General features: G+C 42.3%; 1 protein-coding gene across 1 annotated transcript in view; it reads left to right on the top strand.

The window, feature by feature from the left end:
- Positions 1–17,093, top strand: part of TMC2 (transmembrane channel like 2) — a 58,575-nt gene that overhangs the window by 36,686 nt on the left and 4,796 nt on the right. Inside the window, exons 15-19 of the mRNA XM_048837213.2 lie at positions 4,490–4,557; positions 5,367–5,606; positions 9,011–9,136; positions 13,215–13,293; positions 14,439–14,559. Of these exons, the coding sequence (XP_048693170.1) occupies positions 4,490–4,557; positions 5,367–5,606; positions 9,011–9,136; positions 13,215–13,293; positions 14,439–14,559 (634 nt within the window). The remainder of the gene's footprint in view (positions 1–4,489; positions 4,558–5,366; positions 5,607–9,010; positions 9,137–13,214; positions 13,294–14,438; positions 14,560–17,093) is intronic.

Raw genomic sequence — 17,093 nt, 5'->3', positions numbered from 1 at the left:
AATCGCCTCCTGCCAGGAGCCAGAGTTTTAAACCTGTGGGGTGTACCCTAAAGCCTATGTGCTTAATGGAAGGCAGAAATCTGTTTATCATTACATTCCAGGGGCCCTAGAGAATTATTTTTCTGTTTTTATACAACAATTTATATTTTATTTGTATACAAGCTGTAACCCAGATGCTTCACAGCATTAAATACAAGACAGTAGATGAGAGACCTCAGAAATTATTGAAACTAGAGGTGTCATGATGACTAACATCCTAATGCAGAGGGCCTGTGGGGAATTTAAAAGGCACAACTGAAGTAGAAGAGGGCATGATTTAAGAGGGGTTCTGGGCTACTTTGCAATGGCCCAGATACCATATTGCCTATATTCCTCCTTTTTTAGAGGAATAGGCTGTCCACATGCCTTTTGTTGATGACAAACTAACCTAATAACAAGAATAATACAAAACAAAGGGTGCCACCTACTTCCATTTTGACAGCATCTCTCCTCTCCCCACACTTACCCCTCATCCTACTGTGACACAGACAGAAGTGTCTCCTTACCTAAGGAGGGAGGCTAATGGGTTTGTGAAATGCTGGCCCCAAACTATTGGCTAAAGAAAGTACCGTGCAACTGTTGTATGACAGAGGATGAACTATTCGATCGGGTCTGATGAGTAAAGATGGAAGCACCTAATTTTACCCCTGAAGGAAACGAAGAAGCCGATTCTCTGAGAGTGCTACATTATAATTATACAGACAACTGGGCACATAGACTTAACCAGTATTGCATTTCTGTTCATACTAGTGGTGTAGCCCAGTGCTTCTCAAGCTATCTGATGTGGGGGACCGGCAAATATTTTTCCCCAATATGCTCGCAGACTGGCAGCCGATGGCTCACGGACCAGCACCAGTCCGCAGACCACCACTTTGAGTAGCACTGGTGTAGCCTACAAGAACTTGATGGTATTGGGAGCCCATTGGAAAAATAACAAATCTCACAACCATATGTAGATGGGTGGTTGTTTTTTTTAAAGCGGCAATCTAACTCTTTATGATCTGTTATATAGTTTACAAAGTAAATGTTCTTATGTCTGCAAAGAGAATTTTAAGCCTGTCCTACACAATTTGGTTTCCTAGAAAAGACGATATGTTCGTTGCCTTAGGAGTTTCTACTTTTAGTTTAGTCCAGCCACGAGGAAGTTTGTGTGGAAGGTTGGTTTTTTAGGAGAGTATCCAGTTTTGAGAGCTCATTCTTAATCTTTCCCTGTTTGCTGTAGAGGATGTTGATCAGGTGGTTCCGCAGTTTCTTTGAAAGCGTGTGGCACAAGCTGTCAGCATAGTCTGTGTAGTATGTAGATTGTAATGGATTTTTTACCTTCAGTCCTTTTGGTATGATGTCCATCTGTTTGCATTTGGAAAGGAAGATGATGTCTGTCTGTATCTGTACGAGTTTTTTCATGAAGTTGATAGATTTCCATTCCATACGGCTAAATTCAGTGCCTTACATAATGACAGGTTTCAGGTGCCACAAGTCCTCCTTTTCTTTTTGCGGATACAGACTAACACGGCTGCTACTCTGAAACCTACTTTTAGTTTGTTAGCCATAGCCATTGAGAGGTATTTCACTCTGATTAAAAGGAACATGAACACTGCCAACAGCCTTCAATTAGTTCTCACTATGTCCCACAGCAAACTGACTACCTAGAAGTCATCATGTTCCCCATGGTTGTTCTTGCAGTACTACAAATACTGAAGGATCGTGCATCCTGTGCTTGCAACACTCATGACAACAGAGCAGAGCCATGCAGGCTCCATGCTTCTGGCAGACAATGACAAGCACTGCGCAGGTTCATGGGGAAATTTAAAATAGGCATGAAAATTATGGGACAGAGATGATATTATGGATGGAGAATATTGCATTATGGGAAGTTGACCCCCTCACTCCCACTCATCACTTTGAGTCATTTCTGTCCCACTATGCATTGCCAAAACTACCCAGAAGAGAGTGTGATGAACAGTGGCAAGTTGCACGCTTGGATACCTGAATCAACACAAACACTGCTGGTGAGTACATGCTGCACCAATGCAAGGAGCCATATATGCACACACACAAGTAGTGTACTGACTGCAGCAGCTGTATGTCAACATAACTTGTGTTGGCAAAACTTTGTAGTTAGACATGGTGTTAGACTAAGCATTTTGAATTACACTTTGTTGTAGGACTACTGTTCCCTTGGCAGCCTCACAAAAACAAGATGCTGTTCTCTCAGGGAGCAGCATTTCTACTGAACAAAACAAAATTATGCATCATGCTTGACCTGCCTGTAGCATTTTAATAGATAAAAATCTCTCTCACACACACAATTTACAGAATCACAAACATTAGAGAGAGAAAAGACCTTTTAGCTTGTCTAGTCTGTTTTACCAGCACCCTTTTCTGAATCCAGGGCAGAATTGTACTCTGGAGCATATTCCTCTATTGTTTCCTCTGTCCAGTTTAATATCCCAGGCAATCAGGCTTTCCCCATTTCCCCTTGGATTTGAATGCCACCATCCGGTAGATCAAATACCCAACACTCTCACAAATCTTGGGAGACAGGCCAGTCCTTGCCTACAGACAGCCCCGCAACCTGAAGCAAATACTCACCAACAACCACATACCACACAACAGAACCACTAACCCAGGAACTTATCCTTGCAACAAAGCCCGTTGCCAATTGTGCCCACATATCTATTCAGGGGACACCATCACAGGGCCTAATAACATCAGCCACACTATCAGAGGCTCGTTCACCTGCACATCCACCAATGTGATATATGCCATCATGTGCCAGCAATGCCCCTCTGCCATTTACATTGGTCAAACTGGACAGTCTCTACATAAAAGAATAAATGGACACAAATCAGATGTCAAGAATTATAACATTCATAAACCAGTCGGAGAACACTTCAATCTCTCTGGTCACGCAATCACAGACATGAAGGTCGCTATCTTAAAACAAAAAAACTTCAAATCCAGACTCCAGCGAGAAACTGCTGAATTGGAATTCATTTGCAAATTGGATACTATTAATTTAGGCTTAAATAGAGACTGGGAGTGGCTAAGTCATTATGCAAGGTAGCCTATTTCCCCTTGTTTTTCCTACCACACCCCCCCCTCCCCCAGATGTTCTGGTTTAACTTGGATTTAAACTTGGAGAGTGGTCAGTTTGGATGAGCTATTACCAGCAGGAGAGTGAGTTTGTGTGTGTGGTTTTTGGGAGGGGGGTGAGGGGGTGAGAGAACCTGGATTTGTGCAGGAAATGGCCCAGCTTGATTATCATGCACATTGTGTAAAGAGTTGTCACTTTGGATGGGCTATCACCAGCAGGAGAGTGAATTTGTGTGGGGAGGTGGAGGGTGAGAAAACCTGGATTTGTGCTGGAAATGGCCCAACCTGATGATCACTTTAGATAAGCTATTACCAGCAGGACAGTGGGGTGGGAGGAGGTATTGTTTCATATTCTCTGTGTGTATATAAAGTCTGCTGCAGTTTCCACGGTATGCATCCGATGAAGTGAGCTGTAGCTCACGAAAGCTCATGCTCAAATAAATTGGTTAGTCTCTAAGGTGCCACAAGTACTCCTTTTCTTTTTACATATCTATACTATAGGAATACTACAGCACTGTCAGCTCCTACATCATCAAGAGACTCAGTTTCACACAAGGCAATTCTGCCCTTTTGTATTTAGAGAGAGACAGGATGGGTGAGGCGTAATATCTTCTATTGGACCAACTTCTGTTTGTGAAAGACCTGAAGAAGAGCTCAGTGGCGCTTGAAAGCTTTACTCTTTTGCCAGAGAAGTTGGTCCAATAAAAGACATTACCTCACCCGCCTTGTGTCTCTCATATCCTACGACCAACATGGCTACAACAACACTACAGACAACTTTGGTATTTAGGTAGTTCAGTACAAAATGATACCACATATTGGACAAGCCACAAGTCCTCTCAGAACTACCCCCTCCCCAGCCCTTCTCTCTCCCCAACCCCCACCTCACAGCCTGCTTCTGGGAAATCTAAGCAAGTGGTTGTAGTATTTTTCACTCTCAACCTTGTTATAACCACTCAAACATTAAACATCTTGCCAAGATGTAACTAGGCCAGTGGGTCGATACAGCAGCTGGAGAAGTAAAATAAACACGCACGCTGTAGACCTTTTCCTCATAGCTGACTGTATTATTCAAAGATTCAAAACAAGAGCAAAGCAACTCCAAACACTTGGTAACCACCACCAGAGGCCTTTCCAGCTTTCAGCAAGCCAAGAGAGGAGAGGTGGTCCACAGTGCATAGCTGCCCCTTTGTTTTCGTAGCTGCACAGGTTACCTACTCAATAGGCAGGGAATCTAGGCTTTACTTGGAATCCCCTAACACACTAGGACTTAATGAGCACCTTGATACCTTGGCAGACCAAGCAAGAGCAGATACTTTATACATAAATTATTTTCCCCTCTCATTTCATATAGCCTTCTTATGCCGAGTTTGATATTAGTGGTAACGTGTTGGGCTTGATCTTCAATCAAGGAATGATCTGGTAAGATATCTTTGCTTTCCCACTCTCTCCCCCCGCCCCTTAGAATGGAAAAGTCCTTAACAGCACTAAGAATTCAAGAGATTGGTAATGCACCTAGACTTTCCAAACTGGATGGATTGATTTGCATGGGGGGGTTTTGTTTTGTTTTTTAAAAGTTTGACTTCTATGTTCCTTGCTATTAAAAACAAAACAAAAAACCCAGCCCATTCCTCATCCTCACAAAAATATCTGGCCGATTTTAAATGGAAATTAGTACTGCAGACCCTGACCTACTCCTTTTATAGGATTATTTTTGGATGATAAAATTGACCTTTCCCCCAGATTATAAATCTCTTAAGGATGACACTATAAACCCTTTTGATTTTTCTGTTGGGGAGGGAGATCTGCATGCTTTGAGCATGTTACCAGATGGTACAAGTTTGACCATTAGCAGATGCATCAATTGGGTGGGAGATTGGGCTGGAATAAGGCAATTAGGGGCCAGAGGCACAGCCTAACATGGGGACCTGCACAGCCATCACCCAGTAGTGGCCCCTTTCTGCCTCCACAGTGTTGGGAGCAGTGACAGGTGTGTCTCTACATATGTGCCTCCAGCAGTGGGTGGATGCTCTTTCAGGAGTGGTCATTTTCTCCTCAACGGTGTGCATGTGGAAGATAGAAGGGAAAGGAGGGCAGCATAAACTGACCTAGCCGGAATCATTTCCAAGTATACCCGTCACCAATGCTAACGTGTTTGCTGATCCTGAAGTAGAACCCTAGTCTAGGTAAATAGTGCTCCTGGTTTTTTGTTGTTGTTGTTTTTTTTTTAGGATGGGATCATTTTATGCACCTGGACTGGTTGGCATAAACGTGCTGCGCTTACTAACCTCCATGTATTTTCAGTGCTGGGCGGTTATGAGTAGCAATGTCCCTCATGAACGCGTGTTCAAAGCATCCAAATCCAATAATTTTTATATGGGACTCTTGCTGTTGATCCTGTTCCTAAGCCTACTGCCAGTGGCCTACACCATAATGTCCCTCCCTCCTTCCTTTGACTGTGGACCATTCAGGTATGAAATAACCACAAGCCTGAATTCTTCTTCTGCTTGTATGCACAAAATATTGTAAAAAGTTAGGCATTTTGCTCAACAAGGACTGTATAATACTTTTATTCTTGTCTAGTTACATTCTTTTTTAGAACATGCACCAGTGCATCATGACCAATACTGAGTTGCAAACAAACTGTCATCTGGGGTGACGAACCTACTCCTCGTTTACGTCTGCTATCTTCCAGATAACAGAATTCACTGAGTCTCCTGCCATCTCCAAAACCAAAGTATCCCATAATATCCCTACACCTATTCCTGTAGTTCCTCCTGAAAAAGTGCAGTAGGAACCAACAGAGGATTTTGGAGCAGATCCATGGAGGATGGATGTGTGTCTGAATATGGTGCCCTAGAACAAAAAGTCTTGGACACACATTTCAATGTTATACAAACAAAGAGGAGTCCCAAAAGCCATCTTTCAAGGGCTTCTCTATAGTCAATAGCTACCACAACATGTGATCATTTTTGTATTTGGTGGAGGAATAACAGAAACCAGATTGTTCTGAGCTTCTCTGTTGCTACTTTATTAATGGTATTTCTCCCTGTGTTTCCAAACCAGCACCACACAAAGTGTTCAAGGGACTGGATTAATATGCCCATGAGCTCTGATTTGATTTAGTAACATTATTTCCTGGTGCACACAGAGTCTGACTCAGCAAGGAGCAAGATTGGAACAAATTGTTTCTTTAGTTGCACTGTCTTAGGTTCTTCAATTGCTAATGGAGAATGTCAGTAGAAATCTGTGGAGAGTTGGAGAATGGGAAGAAATACCAAGATGTTCTTAATTTATAGACCAGACTAGCAGGATTTAATTATCTTGCCCTTTAAAAGTACATCACAATATCCAGCCCTGTGTACTCAATCCTGCCTTCACATACACAAACACCCATTATTATGTAACTTGTATATCATCAGCTACTAGGTGGCTCAGGGGAACTAGTGAGGAGATACAGAAGCTTTCATGTTGAGGTTGCCAGTTCAGCCTAGCATAGGGAACCAGCAACTGTGCCTTGTTACCATCTGACGATTGTTGAGTGGTTATGTTGAAATGAGTTAGCAATCTCCTCCCACTGCAGGGTTCCATATCACAAAAGCTACCAAACTATCTGGAAACTTTTTGGCAGATCAGGAGAGATGACTGAACTACTTTCCCCCTTTTTCCTCCACCCGCCCCCCTGAAGTGGGCCCTCTATTTCCTAGGTCAGGGGTGGCCAACCTGCACCTGAGAAAGAGCCAGAATTTACCAATGTGCATTGCCAAAGAGCCACAGTAAATCGTTAGCAGTGCCGCCCCCGCACATCAGCTCTGCCCCACCCCCAGTGTCTCCCACCCACCAGCAGCACTGCCGATCAGCACCTAACCCTCCATCCCTGCGCCTCCCGCCCAGCGCGATCAGCCGTTTTGTGGTGTGCAGGAGGCTGGAGGGGGGGAGGGGGGAGAGCAAGGGCGCAGCAGACTCAGGGGAAGGAGTGGGGGCCTTAAGGGGGAAGGAGTGTGGTGGAGCTGGGGCCTGGGGCAGAGCCAGGAGTTGAGCAGTGAGCACGCTGTAGCGCATTGGAAAGTTGGCGCCTGTAGCTCCAGCCCCAGAGTAGGTGCCTGTACAAGGAGCCGCATATTAACTTCTGAAGAGCCGCACGTGGCTCCGGAGCCACAGGTTGGCCACCCCGTCCTAGGTTGATGTACGTTAGTGGAACAGTGCAGGAAACATTTCATTCCTCATGCTGTACCTGGTTTATAAGATACAAGTACTTCAGTCTCCAGAGCCACTGAGCCAACACCTTTCACAGACATTACAGTCACATGCAGGGCTGGCCCTTGGTGTTTTGCTGCCCAAGGTAGAAAACATTTTTCATGCCTCATGAGCAGCACTCGCCCTGCCCCGCGTTGGCATCCATGAAAGTTGGCACTGAGCGCAATCAACTATAAGGCCAGCCGTGGACACATGAAAGTACAAAGCCCAATACCACCAACTATGGTACTTGCATGCAGTCATGCACTACTCTCAGCGACAGAATCTGTATATAGGCAGATGTGAGTGGTGTACCTGAACCATAAGAGATTTTCAAAGTCCATAAATCATTTCACGACAATCCCCAAACATTGTCTGAAGCATTAAAGAATTATTTCAAACCTTGAAGCCTCTTTCTCAAAATCCACTCTTATCTGCTTTGTTCAATCCCCTCAGCACAGCTCCCACCATAATGTAGAGGATTTGGCTAGTAATGTACCATACTTGACTAATGAAGAAGGGTGAAATTGTGGCACTGGTTCAGCCTCTGTCTGTCTCTGTTGACCCTTGTCATAAGGATGGACTGTGACTTCTTCCAAATTGGAGTCCAGAATAATTATTTTAGATCCTAAAAAGTAAAGGAGTACTTGTGGCACCTTAGAGACTAACCAATTTATTTGAGCATAGGCTTTCGTGAGCTACAGCTCACTTCATCGGATATCCGATGAAGTGAGCTGTAGCTCACGAAAGCCTATGCTCAAATAAATTGGTTAGTCTCTAAGGTGCCACAAGTACTCCTTTACTTTTTGCAAATACAGACTAACACGGTTGTTACTCTGAAACCTTTAGATCCCAAATAAGCAAGAATACAGTGAGTCTAAGGATTATGAGTAGGGCTAATACTACCCACAGAAATGGTCACTCTTTGAATCCAACACTGAATCCGTAAGTGTTGGATGCTATGAAAGAAACCTCCTAGCTTATCTAGCCCATCCTCTTTCCTGTGTATGATTATTTCATTTGCACACAGCATATTCTTTAATGCTTTATTCAGTGTAGTTTAAAATTACTCCTACTTTAAAATTACTCAGTGGGCTTCCTATTAAGTGATAATCACAGCTTGCTATTTTTGATCTTACTTAGTTGTTCTTGAAGTTGGCTCATTAGTTAAGAAAGCATTGATTTGCAGAAGCAGAGCTATCTCCACAACAAAAAGACCATCTTCAATGTGATATGAAAGTCACAAATCTCAGATTATTTTTTTTAAAGTCTGTAGGATTTGTGTGGATTCAAGGGAAATAAATAAGTAGAGCTCATGAAGTAACTAGGAGTGGTAACATACACATATATATTAGTGCTTGAAGCAAGTTACCTTTGTAGAGGTCATTCACATAATCAATACCACTAAAGACAGATCATTAGAACTCAAGAAAGAGTGGCTGGACTGAAAGATATTTGTAAGTAAGTCACTTCAACAGTATTTTAATATCTAAAGTCTTAGTAGCAAACAACATGTTGACAGACAATGAAATAATTGTATTGTTCTTTATAAAATCTTTTAAAGTTGTTTAACAAGGCACTACTGTGGCCTTTCAGTAACCAGCTACACAATGCCTAATTGGTCATTTTATCTTTCCAGTGGAAAGAAAAGAATGTATGATGTCATCCAAGAGACCATCAAGCAGGATTTTCCACTTTTTATAGCCAAGATCTTCAGTTATGTGGCAAATCCGGGACTGATTATACCTGCAGTTCTGCTTATGGTGTAAGTTATATTTGCAATAATACAGGTTTGGAAGGAAGGGAGACTTGAGAGATCATGAGGTTTTAATGAGATACACAGCCTTTTATCTCTAGATCGCAACTAGATAGCCTAGATCAGCAGTGATTAAAAGTCACTGCTGTGATTAACCCATGTAGCTTTAAGGACTATTGTGATTATTTGTGGTTTCTACATTTTTAATGTCTGGAACATTTTGCATGGCAGAGTTCAAAAGATTTGCTGTTTGAAAGCAGCCGGAGTTGGCTGCAGTTGGAATTTAGGAATGAAGTAGCCTGGAACTAAGAACCCCTCTCACTGCTTTAACTTGTCTATTTTTTGTTGCTTTATTTCTTTGGTGTTTTTCTGAGCCAATTAAAGCGGCAGATAAGCCAACTGTGCCTTTCAGTTTATCGGATTTTCAGAGACATAACAGCTACCATCTGAAAATTTTTCAGTAGGGGTAGTGTGAACAAGCATCTACATAGCTAAAACTATCACCGCCGTTGATTGTACCATAATTAATGGCTGCAAGTGGCCACAGCCTTGGTTTTATGTCTTATCCACTTCTTTCTCCAGGAATAATTAGGTAGCTTTGCATCATTTATAGTTCCTGATTTCCTGCCTTCCTCTTTATAATCCATTAGCTGCTAGCACCACCCCTGCTATTGTACATACAGTTAGATAGATCCAAACCGGGGCCAGTCCCTTACATTGATCCTGCTCCAATTTATAATAAGATTAAAAAGAGAAAATGCAGCTGCCAGCATTTCACTTAGCTCTGAAAGATACTTCATCTCTTCCTCCTAAATAAAGCAGATAAGGCAACCTGCAATGCAGCCTTAATACAACAAATAACCTCTGCAAACTGTGGCGGGTGAATCATAAATTTATATTAGCTTGGTTTCAGTGGCAGGCAGCCACTCATAAAATGTGCTCTACCTTTCTAAGAACTGAATTAGTTTGTTCCCCCTCCACTCACTCTCACAATTCCCCCTCCTTTTCCAAAAACAATTTGAGATGTCTCCAATTCATTTACACTCTTTGCCTCAATTGCCAGAGAGTACATTGTAGATATTATACTTTAAGTGAAATTGTTTTGTCTCGGTTCCCTCTCTACTTCTAGTTGCCTCATTTTTCTGGGGAAAGCTATTTTACATAAACAAGGTTTATGGATAGGTAACCCACCCTTACGTGTGCCAATAGTAGGATTTGAACTCAGGACCAACAGAGCTGAAAATCTGACCTTTACTGTTGGAGTTAAAGAACTCACCCCCTTATGGAAAGCAGTAGCAAACTCAAACCTCGTATGCGGACCAGCCACTAGCCTGGGACAGCAGTCCACACACGCCTAGCGCAAGTTACTTACATTGTCACAAAAATCAACTGGGGGGATGAATCACATGATAATGTGTAAGATGCAGCTGCTCAGAAAGCCTTTTCCACCACCCTTTTTCATGGTGTTCCCCCTCCTCTCCTTCCCTCCATCAAGTCCCCTTAAGTGAGGATCAGAAACTGTATGAGCAGATCAGTCCTAAAATGCCCACAGTGATTTCACTCAGAGCCATAAGGTACAGTGAGGAAATGGAGCAAATCCAGAACAACTGCAAGAAATATGCGAGAGAGGGAACGCAGGCTGACAAAATGCCACAAGTAGTGTGGGAATGCATTAAATGCCCTGATGGGAAAAAAATTTAACCAAGTTCACATCTATTGATTCTGTTAAATAAATTGCTAAATGGGGAGAAGTTCCAAGCTTTGAAGATGGTGATCGCTATTAATGAAGGGATGCCACAGGACTGAAAAGGAAACTGGAATCTGCAAAAAGGAAAATTGATTTACTCAGAGTAACTCAAAGATCTGGAGAATAAGGGACAGAGAAAACAGAGAGCCAGTGGAGACCACAAGGGCTCTGAAGGAGCAGATCCCTTCAATTAAGTGCAGTCAGGTCAAAACCAGACATGCATGGAGGGCCTTAGAACCAAAAGCAACAGATTTAAAAAAAGAGACTTAGGTGAATCATAAGATTCAGTTATGTAGATAGGAAACTATTATCTGCTTACAGATAACCAAAAGATGTTTCCATGAGCACAAGGAAAACATTCATTTTCAAAAATCTGCATCACTTATCTAGAGTAGATGGAGGTTTGTCTTGATTATGTAGGAGAGAGAGCTCTGCAAACTTAAGTACGTTCTTTCCAGACAGACCTTTTATATACACATTATTCACCCACCCACCCAGGAAGTATACTATAAAAAAAAAAAAAAAAGACTTCAAAAGAAACTAGTCATCCTCGACAGACTTGCCCTGTCTAGCAGTGTTTGGATTCACTCTTTTTAAATCTACCCTACAAACAGCCTTCTAACTTGGTTTCCAGCTCACTGAATCTGAGCCATAGCTACACAGTCAAATTATGAACTGTCAGTAAGCTCTGCTGTTCCAATATTCCTTGTTAGATATTAGATTTTTTTTTTAAAGCAGTAGCAGCAAATTGATGGTGCTTTTCCAGGAATGGTCTGGAGTCACTGAGCAGATGATGTTTGGATTTTAAAGGAATAAAATCATTCTGCAAAAGCAGGAGACGACATTTTTGACAACCAAAATATTACTGGCTGGTTGGCAGCAGTGGGGATAAGACAGTCCCAGACACTTCAGCATGTTTTAAAATATGTACCTCTCTGTGAGCCAAAGGCTGCCTGCCACTGCCAGTACATCTCCTCGGATCCCTTTGGCTTTTGATTCCCTCTAGTGTGGCTCCTACCTTTATTTTATTTTTTATTTTGGGGGGCTTGTCCTCTTTGTGAGAGAAAGAATCAAGCCCAAAGCCCACAACTCCACTCAAAACTGGCTATGGTTTACACTGGTTTCCCAACCCTTGCCAATAAGTAACAGTTCAGTTGCAGGCTGTGGACTGGAGCAGTGCCTTGTAGAAGAGCAAGACTCTTCCACAGCTAGATCATTAGCCTCAACTTGGAAGAGCTTGGCTCAGTTCCCTGCTCTGCCACAGACTTCCTGTGACCTTGGACAAGTCACTTAGCCTCTCTGTCTCCGTTCCCCATCTGTAAAATGGGGATAATTGCACTGCCCTAGCTCATGGGGATGTTAAAGATTGTGAGATGCTCAGGACTACAGTGAAAGAAGCCATACAATATCCACATCAGCACACTGTTGTTCTCTCTTACAGTATGTGTGGGGCTGCTGTGAAAGTAATGACTGCTCAAAACAGGCCATGTTCATCCCTAGTTTGACTCTCATGAACTTAGCAGAGCTACACCAGAGAGTCCTTTGGCTCTTTAAATGTAGCCTTTGGGGGTTGGTCTTTATCACTAGATAACTTCAGTATTATCTTCCCAGTCTTCACTGGCCCACCATCACTTTTGCACAATAAGCTTACAAACAGGCTTTTGGAACCCACACAGTCTAACAGGGAGACTTACTTTATTGCATGGGGGAAGAGGCAATTTGTATAATAGTCTCCAATTTAACTACCATCTGAGTGCAGTGACTGGGGAAGGGATGATGGAGAGAGTTGGGGGAAAATAGATTGAAGGTCATTTGTGGAAGGTAGAATAGGGAGGAAGGGGTTTTGAGACTTAGGGTGCTGCAAGTGAGTTAGCCTTTGTGCTCCCCCCCCACCCCATTCATAGCCAGGGATAACTTTAAAGGTTTTTTAACTAGAGAAACACTGTCTAGTAAGTGCCCACTCCCACCCAACCACAAACACACAGCAGTGACTTGGCCATGAGCATTCTACGAGTTCACAGATAATGCCAGCTGTTCCCACTGGTCCTGCTGCTTGTGCTTTGCATCAGACAGCACCCCGATTCTAACACAACTCTTGTACTTTCCAAAATTGGCAAGCAACAGGTCAAATGAGAGCAAACCCATGCAGCATTGCTTATTTAGAAGGTTCTCTGTATAATTCAGCTCCTTTGAAAAAATTTTCAGTGTTTTTTTAACCTGATCACATCCCTTGATTCATGCACATGCAGTAGGTGGAGGAGTTCTCTGCTCACCTCCCTTCCAAGATGGGCCTATGTCTCCACTATCCTGTCAGTGTATCTTTTTTTTAAATATTTGTAGCCTAGCCATCTACTATCTGAATGCTGTGGCTGAAGCATATCAGCACGCCAACACAGAACTGAAGAAGAAAATGCAAATGGTATGTATGTGATTTATCCAGTACAGATGTTTCTAAAATACCATGCACTTGCATCTTGACCTAGAGTATTGTTTTTAAATAGCTTTTCATTTTAAACCATGTTATGGAACTGCATGATAAAAAAGTGAATTTTCTTTATTGTGCATTTCACTTTGGCAGTGTTCAGTATCTAATTACAATACTGTTAAGTAACACTTCCTAATAAGTGGATATTAACTCATGCTAAAATTAAAATGAAATTTCCCGAGAACTGCATTTTATACCCACATAACAAATTCCATGCCCAAATAATTCAGTGTGATTAATGTTAATATAGTGAATGCCAAAAGGAGGCCGAGATTTGCCAGGGTTGATAAAGTGCTACCAACGTAACATGTAGGCTTTATAAAAATTACAGCGCAAACAGACTTGCTAACAAGAACAATGACACCTAGGTCTTTGTTATATAGCATCTTTGACCAGTTGCTCTTCAAGCACTTTACAAAGGAGATCAGTATCATTGTCACCATTTTACATAAAGACAAACTGAAGTATAGAGCAGTGAAGTGACTTGCCCATGGTCACCCAGCAGGCCAGGAGCAGAGCTAGGAATAGACCCCAGATCTCTTGAGAGTCTAGCCCTGCAAGAGGCTGTATCTGCCATTTTACTGGTATGACACAGGATCTTAGTCAGAAGAAGAATAAAAATTGATGCCGCATAAAATACATTCCACGAAATATACCTAGGGATTGATGTAACATTAAGGGTGAGAAAATGAGCACTCAGGAATCAGCAGCCTCCAGAAATTAAGGCTAAATGTCAACTTCAGCTCTGCCCATAGCTTAAAATATGAGCTGCGTGTGTCTATCTAATTTCTCAAATATGATATGGACCAAACCTTAGATCCACTGAATATGGCCTTTAGAGGCACAGGAGCTCTTTAAAGTTACACAAATCAACTCCATAGCGGCACAAGTGATCATGAATCAGTACAGAAGGGGCCATGAAAGAGAAGACATTGTTACTCAGAGACAGAGACCTCATCAAATGTTGTGACTCTTCGTGCATAGGTAACTCCCCCTCAGAAAACACATGACACCAAGCCGCTATTTCACAAATCATGTCTCCAATTGCAAATGAAATCTAACACTATTAATTTGTGCAGCAACGTGATGAGGAGAAAAACAAGAGGAACAACAAAGCTATGACTAGTTCTGCAATGCAAGACTTAGACCACTTGCTGGATCCAAGTGCAAAGAGTGTGAGTCAGCCCAAACCAGCAGAAGGTAAAACATATTAGAGAGATTTTTGTCACAGCTCAGGGCAACTGCACCTGTATTTCCCCTCAGTGGTCCAGCAAGAACACCCACTCTCAGGCTCCCCTGGCTGCTGCCTCTCTTGAGCGAGACATGCGTCTCTCTCCCCTTGTGACCAAGTATCTCTAAGCTGAACCGTTCGCCGCCTGCACTGTGTTATTCCCAGCAAAAGACAGACTGCCTAAGCAGATCTGCTTGCTTTCTCTTCAGAGACTGATAGTGTAACTGCGCACAGTTAAGCTATCACACAGCTTTTTCTAAGCAAGGTAGAAGCATTGCAAAGGTAGGTGTGTTACAGAGAAAACATTAAAGAAAAAGAAAAAAACACCACACCGTACTAGAAATCGCCTCCCTCCCCTGCAATCTTCATCGGTCCTTCCAACCCTTCCCTAAGGATTGGGGCCGGTCCCGTGTTAGTTTAAACTCAGGCTATTGATTCAAAAGTCCTTCCTGTGTCTGTTGGGGCCTGGAGAATCTAGTTTGTCTTTTTGAACTGTCCTCCTGTAACAAGTGATCATCAGACAAAATGTCACCCCGGGAGTAAAGCTGCAAAGGCTGAGATAGTTGGTGGGAGGTTGCAATCCCCTCCTCCCCAGTACTTCCTAGGAATTCTACTTCACGTATTGTCCCTAACATTTCCCCAAGGTTTACATTAGTCAGTCTCCTCAAAACATTACATAGAACCCTACAACGCCACATCATGTAATTTTTAATACAATGGACTCCTAAAATACTTAAACTTAATTCAGTGAGGTTTGTCCAGGATATTGCTGGAAATTGACATCGGTCTCAGTTTTTACCATGGAATGGCTGTGGACATAAAGAAATTGAGCTGAATTCTGTCCTCAGACACACTAGTGCAAGGGGATTGGATGAGCATAACTAAGGGCAGATTTTGTCTGACTAAGTTTCCCTGCAATACTGGAGGAATCAAGTAGTATATTTTTAATGGGCATATCCTGTGCAACCTTAGACTATGTCTACACTACAGACCTTACAGTGGCACAGCTGTGCTGCTGAAAGGTCTCCCATGTAGCCACTCTATGCCAGCGGGAAAGAACTCTCCTGTCAGCATAATTAAACCACCCCCAACAAGCGGCGGTAGCTATGTCAGCAGGAGAGGCTCTTCTGCCAACATAGCGTTGTCTACACCAGCGCTTTTGCTGTTGAAACTTATGTCAGCTGTGGTGTGTTTTTTCACATCTGTGACAGACACACGTTTTCCTGACAAAAGTGGTAGTGTAGAGAAAGCCTTAGCAAAGGTCTTGGAATCCCTCATCTTACCCAGTGCCTGGAGAGGAATCCTTTCAACACAGCTTCCCAAAGGGAATTATTATTAAGAGATGCTACTGATACAAGATATTCCCATGGGGCAGCAGTTTGTTGACTCAACAGCAACCCCAGCTCCTCTGGGGAGTAAAAGCAGAATTAGGAATGAAATCTGGATGGGTGAGAACAGGTTTTTTTTAAAAACAATCATCCAAATGTGGGTTGTTGGCAAAAGAAGTTACTTTCTGTAATAGAACCATTGAATGCAATATTACTTATTCAGGACTTAAAACATATAGATCGTAAAGCCAGAAGGGACCATTGTGACCATATAGTCTGACCTCCTGTATAACACAGGCCATAGGAATTCTTTAAGTTAATTCCTCATTGAATTAGAGCATATCTTTTAGAAAAGCATCCAATCTCCAACACATTGCTGGCACACCTCCAGGCAGAGTACGCTAAGCCATCCTTAAGCCTATGCATACAGCCAGCTATTCCTACACATGCCATAACACAGCTCATTCTGGAGAAGTACAAATGAGTCTTAATACAGGGGATGGGCCTGTGCAATGCTTTGATCTGAAGTTGCCCAACATTTTGGAGAGTTTGCATCTAGGGTTTTGATTCAGGCCCAATCTCTATTTATCGTGTCAGGTGAAATTGCCTCGAGAATATTCTGAAAAAAAAAAACCAGTGAATTCTGGGCTAGGGAGTATCAAGAATTTGAAGTGGAAACATGTTTTAAAACTGCTAAAAAAGGCCCTGTGCCAAGCTGAGTAACTCTTGATGAAACTGAATGGAGCGACAGTGAATAAAGAAGGTTGATGCTATTTATCATTTTAATTTTAGCTGGTGGTTACAGTTAAACACATTAGCATCTCTTGGATCTTCCCCCTTCTGTCCTACTGAATTTGAAATTTCTCAAATCAGTTTGTGATACATCCTTCCTTATAGTAGGGATCGTGCCTTTATTTAGGTTAGGAAAGTACCTTGCACATTGTGGATGGTAATGAAAATATATAATAAAAACCAATATTACAAATGCATAATCATCATAAATAATACATCTCTACCTTTGTGCTTAAGGAAGGACACTGGAACTATTGCCTTTTATATCTGTCAAAATAAAACTGCAAAGGGAACTTAGGCAGACAGGCTGTAGATACCTAAACTGGATGTTGGCCAGAATACAGGTGCTAACATCTGTACTTTTGGTTTCTTAGTGTAGACTT

Source organism: Caretta caretta, chromosome 2, assembly GCF_965140235.1.
Source record: "Caretta caretta isolate rCarCar2 chromosome 2, rCarCar1.hap1, whole genome shotgun sequence".
Lineage (NCBI taxonomy): Eukaryota > Metazoa > Chordata > Testudines > Cheloniidae > Caretta > Caretta caretta.
The sequence above is the reverse complement of the archived record's forward strand: the minus strand, read 5'-3'. Positions and strand labels throughout refer to the sequence as shown.